At 49.8% G+C, this 12121-nt stretch overlaps 1 protein-coding gene across 2 annotated transcripts in view; it reads right to left on the bottom strand.

Annotated features, from left to right (window-relative positions):
• SLC44A5 (solute carrier family 44 member 5) overlaps window positions 1–2339 on the bottom strand; it is a 95979-nt gene extending 93640 nt beyond the window's left edge. Inside the window, exon 1 of one of the 2 annotated variants that reach the window (XM_037404348.1) lies at window positions 2091–2339. In XM_037404348.1, the coding sequence (XP_037260245.1) occupies window positions 2091–2127 (37 nt within the window). In that variant the 5' untranslated portion in view covers window positions 2128–2339. The remainder of the gene's footprint in view (window positions 1–2090) is intronic. The other variant, XM_037404347.1, reaches the window with a different exon arrangement.
• Between the last annotated feature and the right edge of the window lie 9782 nt (window positions 2340–12121).

The raw sequence follows: 12121 nt of genomic DNA, 5'->3' as shown, positions 1-12121 counted from the left end.
GCAGTTCCTAGAGCCAGCTTACAGCTATCCCAATGAAGGCTAAACTTAAGGAATCACTGAGAAGCTTGTTTTCAAAGACAAATCTACAATCCTTCTCACACATGCATGCAGAAGAGAAACATGGCTAAAAGTGAGAGAGCTTAAGAGGAACAGGCCTCAAAATGTCTCTGGGCTTATCAAAACTTTTTACAGAGCCATACTCACACTAGCAATCAACCCTTCCGGCTGGTACCTTGGCTTCCAGCAGTCAGTCCAACCCATAATAACCAGTCATCTGATGGGATACTCATTACCTAAAAGTGAAATCCAAGGTAGTTATGAAACTGCTCACAGAGCCTAACATCAGCTGTCAACCACGGGCTTGACTCATCTGTTCTACAGAATCAGATTGATGCCACAAGTTAAAAGACCAAAACTTTTGAGAAGAATCTGCTTCTGTCATTTATGAATGCTGCAACTGAGGAATCATTGAAATACCAAGGAGAGAAGTTTAGGACACCTATAGCTCTGAAAAATACACCCGTGGGCTAATAAGTAACCAGTTACCAGCAGAGACAACAAAGTCAAGAGAGTAACTATCGCAGCAGCCTAATGTAAAAGGAAAGCCATATTGTATATGCTGAATTTGGAAGTGCTGCACTTTCATAAGTCTTCAACACTGTGTGATCTAACAGGGAGAACAGATCTGAATTCAAACCTTCCTTCCCAATACATATCTGGAGCAATTACTCAAGATTCCTGCAAATGTGGTAAGGCAATACACGTTGCCCCTGACAAAATCCACTTACGCAAAGCACATAAAAGGAAGTGAACACACTGATGACATGAAACAGCTAAAATAGCAAAAATTCTAGTCAGGATAATTCTGACTCCCTCAAGCTGAGTAATGACAGGATCACCCTTTCCTATCTGAGTAACAAGCTCTGAAAAAACAAAGTTAAGAAAGGGTCGTGTTATGCCAACAGGACATTCAGCTGGCACGGAAGCAAGCGCGGCATGCACCGGACTCTCCTCAAAGGGTATTTTCCCCTCCGGAATGCCGCGTTCCTGCTCTCCTTTCAGAGGGATACTTCCCCGCCAGGCTTCCCGCCACCGGTGCCAAGTATCGCTGGCCCTGGGCCTACCCCTCTGCAGTCACGGGCGAAGCCACCTGAATTCTATGGGAGCAGGAACAGGTTCCCTCAGAAGTAACTGCGGACACACCTATTTGGGTTTCGCCCCTGGAACACGCCCGTTCCTCTCCGGCCTGCGCGGCCCCCCGCAAGCGGGCTTTCCTTCCCCTTCAGGGGGGCAGCCAGGCGGTGACTGCTCCTGCAGCCGGGCCGGGGTGCGGGCCGCGGAGCTGCGTTACAAAACGGAGTTTCCCCAGTCGTAAACGCGTCGCACCACAGGCCCGCGGTGCCGCGGCGGCCGCCCGCCCGCGCCACGCAGCCCAGCCCGCGCTCGCTCTGCCGCCGCGCCGCCGGAGGGAGCCGGGTCTGTGGCGGCCGCTGCAAGGGGCCGGCTGCCCCGCGGGCCTTCCCCGGCGCGCCGGCTGCGCTGCCCGGCCCGGGAACCCCGGCTCCGCCCGCCGCTGCCCCCCGCCAGCGCCCCCGGCCCCCCGTGCTGCCACCCAGCCCGCCGGGTAAGCGGCCGCCAGCCCCACACACCGGCCCTGCACGGCCTGGCCTAGCCCTCCCGCCACCGCACACCTGCCGCCCGCCGGCCTCCTCCGCACCGCCCCGGGCCCGGCGGGCGCCTCCGCAGCCCTCCCCTCCCCAGGGCGCGGACAAAGCGGCCGCAACGCACCTGCTGGCAGGGCGGGGGGGGCACCCGCCCCCATCTCTGCGCCCCCCGGCTCCCCTTCCCCAGCCGCCCGTCCTGCCTTCTCCGGGCCGGGCGAGCCGCAGCGGGAGCGGAAAGGTGCTCGGCGCCTCCGGGGCTGCCTCCCGCACGCGGAGGGGGGATGGGGGTGGGCCTACGCCCACCCCGCCCCCGGCATCCGCCGAGGAAAACAAACTCCGGCCGCCGCACGCCGGCGGGATCCACAACGTAAACAGGCCGGCCGCTGCACCGCCCGCCCCTCCTCGCCCCCGCGCCCGGGCGCTCACCGTAGAGAGGCGCGGAGGTTTCTCCTTTCCTCGCCATCGTCTCCCGGTGCCCTCCGCGCCGGCACAGCCTGGGGCAGGCGCCTCCGCCTGCCGCTCAGCGCGTCCTTTGTTGCCGCGAAGGCATGAGAGGAGGCGGCGGCGGCCGGGCAACCTCCCGCTCCGCTCGGCCACGGCCGCTCGGAACAGCGCCCGCGCCCCGCACTGACCCTCCCGTCCCGTCGGCTCCGCGGCCCACGCCTGCGCCGAGCCCGCGGGGGCGGTACCCGCGCCGCGCCGGGGGGGGCCGCGGGCGGAGGGGGCACGCCGGGGGAAGGCGGAGGGGCGGCAGGACGGCCCGCAACCGGCCCCGCCGCCGGCCCCGCCCCGGGACGCGCCACGCTAACTTCGCCGGGGCCCGGTCGGCCCCGGGCTACAGCTCTGGCAGCGGGCGCCGTACCCGGCGAGGCCGGCAGCCGTAGTGGGGGGGGGGGGGCTCCGTCCTCGGCCCCCTGCCGCCGCCCGCGAGGAGAGCCATGCCGCGGGGGCGCGCCCCCAGTCTCGAACCGTGCCTGTCCGCAGCCGCCCCGGCCCCGGCTCCTGCGGGCGCCCGTACCGCCTCCGGGGCCGGGGGGGCTCTCCCCTCCTGCGCCCCGGGCTGTGCGGCGGGCGGGACGCTGGCTGCCTGCCCCGCAGCCGCCCCGGCCCGCCCCGGGGGAGCGGCCCCGCCGCGGCGCGCGGAGCTGTCCGGGCCACCCGTGCTGAGCGCGCGGCGGGAGCGGCTCTGCCCAGGCGCGGGGCGCGGGGCCGGGGCAGCGGCCGCAGCGCTCGGGGGGGCTGAGCCCGCCCGGCCGCGGGGTCGCCGCGCGGGGCGCTCAGGCGGTTCGGTCGCAAATCTGGCTCTGTCCCCACAGCCGCGGGGTGCTGGGTGTGCGCCTCCCTGAGGCTGTCCCCCCCCCCGCCCCCGCCCGCCCGGCGGGGCCGCGGCCGCCGCAGAGCCCTTGGCCCGCCTGCGGAGACTGCTTTTCGGTCGCAGCGACGCGAACGGCCGCCGCGGCGAGAGGACGCGACAGGCAGGTGCCTGCCTCCCCGCGCTGCTCCGTCAGGCTGTTGTCGGGGCCCGCCGCCGGCCTACCGCACCGAACGTTCCGTACCGCCGCACGCGAGGCGGCCCCGTGCCACCCCGGCCGCCGTGCGCCCGCAGGCCACCGCGTGCGTGCTGACGGGAGCCGCCTGAGGAGCAGGCGCCTGCCGAGAGAGGAACCCTTTCGGGGGCTAGCCTGAGACCCTCGGCAGCACGAGATTATTTTATCTATGAGTAAATTAACGTGCACAGACCGTGGAAGTTGTTACTATGCTCGTATCGAATCGCAAACCGACCATTTGTGTGCCAGAGGCAGGCACGGAAAGGGCCCCCTCCCCTGCCAGCACGCCACCAGGCCCTGCCGAGCTGGCACCTTGGTGAGCTCTCACGAAACCGCACCAGGCACGTGTAGCACCTCATCCGTCCTCCCAGAGGCCCCAGTCCGGGCCAGTGGCTCCCATAGTTACTGAATTACACATACAGGGTTTTGTTCACTAGTACTGGGGGGAGCTATTTCCCCCTCTGCGCTACACTGTGAGGATCTGTTTCTCCCTTGACTTTTAAAACAGGTAGTTGCTTCCTCCAGTGACCTCCTTTCATCAGAACACTGCCCAGGCAGAGGTTTCTGTGCTCAGTGCACCACTGGTGGTCTGCAAAGTGAACGAGAGTTCTTTCCTAAACCTAGCCCACCTACCCTCTTAAGCCACTTACCAGGTACAGCTACCCAAGATGCCTGTCTGCCTGCCGGGGAATGGATCTCAAGGGCCAACACCTGATGCAGGAAAGTGATGACACACTTTGCTATCTACAAAGAAATCTTATTCCATCTCAGCACGGATGACTAAGAGAACTCGGACAATCTCACCTACAGAGAAAAGAGCTTCCTGTGTCAGAGACTGAGTTGAATGTGAAAACAGCTGCGTAGGACAGCTTTGTAAGAGGCAAGGCAGTGGGCTAACGTCTTCTGGCCTGTTCTGATAAGGCATGGCAACCTGAAGGTAGCAGGGCTTGACAGGATGTGCTATTTAGAGCTGAAGTCGTATTCTGAGAGAAGCTTCGGTATTATTCTACAGCTCAGTGTTATTCTGTTCCCTTTGTGCAGAAGGGTGTACCTATCTATAGCCTACTTTCAAGAATGGACATTGGAATCTCAACAAACATTGTATAGCTGGTCCTACAAATAAGTATATAAAATACATTATCTATGTATCATATATTATATGTAGTATATATAATACACAGCATATACAATACATACATTGCATGTGTGTATTATTGTGTATATAAAATATTATATATAATACTGTATCATATAATCCAAAATATATATTCTGTATTGTATTTAACATGTTATATTTAAAACATATGCTATATATAACATGTAGCAGAAGTTATATATAACAGAACATACATATACATTAGGCTGTGACTAACAATCAGAAATAAGTTTTTACTTACACAGCACTTCTGAGCTCTGGCAAAAAAACCAAACAACTCTCACATGCACTCTAGCAAAGGTTTTTCTTCCTTTTCATTAGGGTTTATGGACCAATACAAAATTAGGATTCTTATGATTTTTTTAGAGAATAAAACCACATACAGTATTGAGAAGTTAGTATAGACTCCTGCAGGATAAGAAGTAACTTTTGGCTTGGTTCTGACTACCAGAACCAAGGAATAAATTAAAAATACACTAAAAGGGGAGAAAACTTGCTAAAAATAATTTAAAAGGTTAGAACAGCACTAAAAACTACATAAGTTAAGAGTTTCTCAGGTAGATAGAAGGCTGTATAAGGAAGCCACTTTGAGACACAGCAGGTCACCTATTCATGTCTCTCAGAAGGGCCTGAGAGATGACAAAAGGAAGCCAGCATGTCTGGACAGAATGAAAAGGGCAGTTGCTACAGACAAGGAGGAATTTTTTGATAAGTCAAAGCTGTGCTCAAATGGGTAAATTACAAAGGATCACAAAATTTGGCAGGTTAAATATGAAAGCACAATAAGGCAGGCCAAAAAAAGTTTAAGCATTAATTTGCAAAAGGTGTGGACACCAAAAATAATCATTTTTTAAAAGGCCAAGAGCAGGAGGAGAATATGCAGGGCCAACGGTATTTTCCTTAAGTTTCCTATGTGTATATAGGCATGCGGGTGATAAACGTTTTTGAAAGTACTTCCAATGAAAATCCAGAAAACTGCAGTCTGATAAACCTTGCCTCTGCACGTTGCAAAGAGTAGAATCTACAATAATGCAGACAGATTTGGAATATTTGATATATTGGGAAGTATGATTTTTGGAAAGAGAAATCAGGGCTCACGGGACTACCAGAGACTTCCTAAGGAGTCAGCAGGCACAAAGATGAGGGAATACAGCTGATCTTCAGGATATTTGGATTTCTGAAAATGTTCCACAAGGTTCCTCACCAAAAAACCTGAAATAAATTAAGCCACCACAGAAGGAAAAGTCTTGTTACGGCCAAAAAATGGTAAGGGGTGTTAGGAGTGGCTGTCACCTCTTGCAGCTCCAGCCTTTCTGCCCAGCCACTTGAGCCCAGGGTCTCTGCCCTGGTGCAGGGACGTGGCTGCCACCCTCCCATCTGCAGGTTCAGCCAGTGGCAAAGCTGAGCGCATGTCCTAGAAACACGCACATAGGACACGCGTGAATTGGCCAGTCACATGTACTGCTACAGGTGAGGCACTCCCTTCAATGGTACCTACAGATCAAGGGAGACGATGAGCCTCTTCTGCTCTACCCCAGTGAGGCGCATAACGAGCTCTGTGCCCAGTGCTAGGCTCCCCATTGCAAAAGGGACAAGGAGCTTAGTGGAGGGGGGCCAGTGGAGGGCTGCCAAGATGATGAGGGGACAGGAGCATCTCCCTGATGGGGAAAGGTTGAGAGAGCTAGGGCTGTTTAGCCGGAGAAGGCTGAGAAGGGGACCTTATCAATGCATACCAATACCTTAAGGATGAGTGCCAGGAGGATGGGGCCAGGCTCTTTTCACTGGTGCCCAGTGACAGGACAAGGGGCAATGGGCATGAACAGCAACACAAGAAGTTCCTTCTGAATATGAGAAAGAACTTATTTACCTTGAGGGTGACAGAGCATGGGACAGGCTGCCCGGAGAGAGAGACATTGTCTCTCTGGAGACATTCAGAACGTGACTCTGTGCAGCTTGCTGTAGGAGACACTGGTTTATCAGGGGTTGGACTGAATGACCTCCAGAGCTCCCTTCCAACCCTGGCCTTCTGTTCTTCTGTGCTTCTACACAGAGGACCAACATTCAACACAAGCACAGGCAGCCCCTCGTTTGCCCCAGCCACCCGGGTCCCTCCCCACAGCAGCCTGCCAGGGCAGATGCTGCTCCTGCCTCAGCAGCTGAACCCGCATCAGCAGCCGACACTGAGACCTCGCCCTGCAGCTGGCACCGCAGCCAGGGGCACCCACATGCCCAGTCTGGCTCCATTTGCTGGTACCGAAACCACACACACAGGACCCTCAGTGGCAGGCACTTCTTCCTTACAACACACAAACACTTCGGATAGTGATATTACAAAGAGAGATAGCTAAGAAAATGTTTAATAAGAAGATAGGATTTAATAAGACGACTGTGGTGATCAGGTGCTGGGCTCAGTCAGACATGTGCGCTGACTGCCCTCTTTTACACGACTGATCCATTTTGTACTCCATTCTGTCTGTTCCTCCAGACATCCTTCCCCTTCAGACCCCTTCCCAACATTCTGGACCCTCAGGTTTACATCACTAAGCTGCAAAGTCCCAGTGTGCCTGCAGTTTACTGAGAGCCAGTTTGTTCCTTGTCTTTGTCACCGTTGTGTTTGCCTGTCAAGTCTGTGTCCCCATATTTTGTTTATGGCTTCCCACTTTTTGTTGGTATCCCATTTGATAAGCCCTTTGACTAGATAATCTTACTGAAACAAACATTCCCTTACCAATTAGTGTGACTGACTGGGCTTACATCTCATCACTGCCTCCCTTACCATTCGTTAGTCGGATCTTTGTCACTTAATGATCTTGTTTCTGGCTTCCTCCTCTTCCTGTCCTCCCTTTTTGCATGGAAAAGGTTCTTGAGCAGATACCCTTAAAGGAGCAGACACTTCCCTTCCACATACCCATACCGGGTCTGGCTGAGCCCCCAGCACCCTCACAGCGCTGCGCTCGTACCGGCAGCCAGAAAGGTGCTGGTAACACACCAGCGCTCTGGCTGCGGCTGAGCTGGGCTCGCACAGCGTCCAGGCTGTCTCCCCAACCTTCCCCCTGCCCCTCACCACTGGGCTGCGGGAGGGGACACAGCTGGGACAGGTGACACAAAGTGACCAACGGGATATTCCATACCATATGACGTCTGCTCAGATAGAAGAGCTAAGGGAAAGGAGAAGGTAAGGGGGGACACTCATTATTTATGATGTTTGTCTTCCCTGCCTCCTGGGAAGAGGCTGAACATCAACTGCTGATGGAAGTAGGGAATAACACCTTTTGTTTTCTTTGCTTCCACACACGTGATTTTTGTTGTTGCTTCATTAAACTACCTTTGTCTTGACCCACAAGCTGGGTTTTTTTTTTTCATCTTATTTTCTCCCGCCCTGTTCTGCTGAGGAGGGGAGTGATAGCATGGCTTGGTGGGCACCCAGCATCCAGCCAAGGTCAACTCACCACAATACCCTCACAATTTATTTTTTTTTTTTTATTTCAAGACTAAACAAAAATTTGTCACAGGGGTGGGATCGCCTATGGAATCTCAAAGACTTACATGTCGGGACTCTTTGCTGCTCCAGGTACTACTCATAAATGACTTGAAAAAGGAGAGGAACACTGAAGTGGAAACTTTTGTTGCTGATACTTATGGGACTCAAAACAGTTCCAGATGAGCTCAGGGCAGATAAATGTAAAATGATGCAGACAAGGGGTGCACAGAAATAGTTATATAGAAAGATGAGCTTTGAGTCGACTAATAGCTATGCATTTGTTATCATAGATAATATATGAAAATTTACCTTTCAGTGTTCAGAGGTAGTCAAAAAAAAAAAAAAAAAAAAAAGAGTACCAGAAAATAACACAAACGGAGAAGAGAACTTTCACTCTCATCTTGACGGAAGAACATGAGCCACTTGCTGATTCCAATTCTTCTGCCACAAAACCAAGACAATGTAGAAAATACCCAAAGAGATTATTCAGCTTGGAAAACAGACAGCTAAGGGGTTATCAAGACATTTTTCTCTTAAATCATTGACACACAGAAGATTCTTGGGGACTGACCGTTTACTGCCTCTTCCAATTCAAGCAGTAGGGACAACAAATGAAGTTAGCAGATGTCAGGCTGAAAACAAGCAAGCCAAAGTGGTTCTTCACAGTGTGAGAAACTAAGCTGTGTCTCCCAACACATACCAAAAGCAACTGGTCACATTAATGGAAGAGACATCCATGAAGCATTATTAAATACAAAGGCATCACCTTCAGCTCAGGAAACTTCTAAATTTTTGGAGGGTAGGAAAAAAAACTTGACAAAAATAACACTACATGATCAGTAAATGCTCTGTTCTTGAAATCTTCCCCAGGTGTTCTTTGTTGCAACTGCCATAAGCAGGATAGTATGCTAGCAGGACATTTGATCTCACCTAGTAACGAAAACTCATTACTTTCATGGCAAAACAAGCCTTAGCTACCGGTGTCACAAAGAGCCTTGTTGTCTGTTGTATGAACAGTAGGTGAAAACCTCAGTCTTTGCCTTCTTGTGCCCATACTCTCAACCCCATACTACTTCTTCCAGGATCTCCAACACAGGATTTCTCTCTCTCTTTAATTTTTCACCGCACATGCCTCAACAGTGCTCTAATCTCAGGTAGTCTACCTTTTGCAGTTCAACAACAGCAACAGCTGTACTCATTACTGAATGTCTTTAGTATGTGGGCGCAAGTTCCATCAGCCCTTATGAAAACTGAACTCTTGCGATTTATGGCAGAATTTGCTTTTGTCATTTGCCACACTGCCTAAAAATAATCATACAGGCTTTACTGTAACTTCTTTGTTCTACCGTAACACAAAGGGCTGGGCTGCAGCTTGCCCAGGCCCCTGTGCCAGCGGGTAAGCCCCCACACTGCCCTGCAGCCCCCCGCCCCAGCCCCTGCCACATGGCCCAGAGATGTGCTGGCTGGACCAGGCGTGAAGCAGCACAGATTCCATGGGGAGGAGTACACCAAGGAATACAGCTGGAAGAGTCCTTTAGCTGCTAAACTGCCTGCTGCAGCACCTTTCAATACGGGGATTAAAACTGATTTAGTGCCACAGTGTCTTGGATGCTTCCTTTACACATAGATAGACCGTACCTTGCTGTTTTCTCTTTGTAATGATTAAATTGTTTATATTGCACACAAGTGAAAGCCATTGAAGTCTAAGTAAGTACTTGTTTCTTCAAGTAGTTTAGTCCTGCCTGAAAAATTCTAAATTGAATTTCATCATACTTTGAAAAAAAACCTGGAGAGGTGCTCTTTATTCTAAGGCATGGTTCAGAAGCTATCTTATGAGATTTCCACTGACTTTCCTCATCTTCAGAAAGTCACAGAGGCCAAAATTGTCACAAGATGTAGCTGGTTTTTATTTGTTCTCAAGCTCTGTGTATCTGTCCCTTCTTTTTCTTTACAGTTGCATGTTACATAGTAACGTAAATGTAACTCAGTATGTTTTTATGACATCAATGAAAAAACAGTAGTCAAATTAAAACCCTCCAAGACTTTAAGGAGGTATGGCTTTGTAATTGAAAAAGACTGAAAACTTGAAATGAAGTAATGTCTGTGATACCCAGGAATCAAACAAGCTAAAAATATACTTGAAAATATTTTAATTGAAGCATCACATTATCTTAATTTTTAGATAATTCAAAGGTTCCCATACACATGATTTTCTTTTTTTTTTTTTCTTTCCCCAAAGAAGTTTAATAAAGACCATGAAAAAGCCGAAAAGAGACCAAACCAAAAAACAAGACAAACCACAAAAATTACATGAGCTTGCAACAGAATTTTAGGAAAAAAATGTTGGGTTTACGATGTCTGAAGTTATATTGTAGCCAAGATCAAAGAAACACAAAAAATATTTCATCACTTTATTAAAAAGGAGTTGCCATGGTTGTTGCATTGCACTACATTGAAAAGGATTCTGCTTTGCAGATCATGAATTCAGGACCTGCACACCAAACTTTACAATGTCTGTTTACTGCAGTAGCTTCAGTAACTTGCACTACATAAATCACCGCAGAAAATTCAAGTTGCTTTCCATTTCTAAAATGAAGTTTCATTAGAAAATGTTAAAATACAGCTTGTTGTTAACAATTGAAAAAATAAACTGTAAAAAATTTATAACTACTACTAAAAAAAACCCCACTTCAGCCTAAAATACAGATGCTAACTAAGGAATGAACTGCATTTTGTAATGTAATATCCTGACTGCATTTACTTGCTATCTTCTACATTTCCACAATAAGCATCATGTATTCTGGTGGTTAATATAAACAATAGTATTCTGAGTTAATAATGGAATAAACTGTGCAGTATACAAACTTTACCATAGTAACAGTGATCAGAGGGATAGTAAGGAAGAAATACGACAGAGTAGTAAGGGTTTGAGAAGATAAAAAGGAAAGGCAGATGCCATATTTCTTGCTTTTGTGAGAAATGCTAAAACACAAGATAGACTTAACAGAAACTTCCATCTGTTGTCACCCCTTATGTAAATAACTTTGAACCTCCAAGTTCAAGTGGTTCAGGCTTTGACAGGGAACCTCACCATCTATCACATCCCTCCCTTCCCAACTACTTAGTAGGCACAGACCACTGGGTGGAGGTCGCCAGTGCTTTGACTTTTCCCCTCCAGACTGTAAAAACTCTGTTGACAAGACATTGTCAAAAAATTTCACATTCGTCTTCCCAAGAAGATGTGAACACAGGTAGCAAGAAAATTATTTGAGAGAGTGGAGAAAGACAAGCAAGGGCATAGCTTCAGAACTGCAAGCTGCGTTAACCAGTGACCTTAATCAAGAGCTGATTCTAGTACCTTACCTTGGTTGTTCCTGTCATTTAGCAGAAATGCCCTTGAATACTTTTGTCTCGGCTCTGTGTAGTCTTTTCCTCCTTGTCCTGGAACAACCAATGTTCTTCAACCTCTACAACACTGCAGGAGATCACAGATAGTTATCAGCCTTTTAATACAGAAGCTTGCTTCCAGAAAGCACATAGACACCCGTCTTCAGAGGCAAGTAGCAAATTTCACATGCAAAGATGCTTCTAGTGTAGGGCAGACCTGGAGAACAGCAAACATTACGGTGTATTCCTGGACTTGATTTCCTCAGCTGGACAGTTTCAGACAACTACCTTCCCATGCTCTGTCTACGTGAATAGTTTAGTTCAGGTAAGGAGAGGTGAATCTCCCAGTTGTCCCCAGTTACTGCACCTTAAGTGATTCACAGAGAGATTTCAAAGCACATGAACTGAATTTTGCATGAAACTAACTGGAAGACACGATCTAAGAGTGCACCTAGCACACTCCAGCCACTTAGCAGGGGACATTCTGTCAAGCCCAAAGCAAAATCCCTCTAGAGTGCTTCCCAGGTCTTTAATTCATCCCTTCTACTCTGTAAGTCCAACAGTACTGGTCTGCATTACTTCCTAAGGTCAACACTCCTTCAGTGTACTGATTTATTCAGTCTCTCAGCCTTAGGGGTGTCCTCAACCCTGTTCCAAGCTGTCTCTTCACCTCAGTGCAAAAAAGAGCTTATTTATTTACTGAAGGGTTGTGGATCCTATCTCAAAGGCACCTAGAAATAGCATCTCAATTCTGAGCACTGTAGCACTTAAATCCCTTCCTCCAGCTAATAAATGTGCTTCATGTTCTTTACAGGTGTTCCAGCACCTGACTTGGTCAGCTGGAGTTGTTCGTTACCTGTGAGAGTGTACATTAAAATGAGATGCG

This window comes from Falco rusticolus, chromosome 11 (assembly GCF_015220075.1).
Source record: "Falco rusticolus isolate bFalRus1 chromosome 11, bFalRus1.pri, whole genome shotgun sequence".
Taxonomy (NCBI): domain Eukaryota; kingdom Metazoa; phylum Chordata; class Aves; order Falconiformes; family Falconidae; genus Falco; species Falco rusticolus.
Note: the sequence above shows the minus strand (reverse complement) of the source record. Positions and strands in the feature narration are given on the sequence as shown.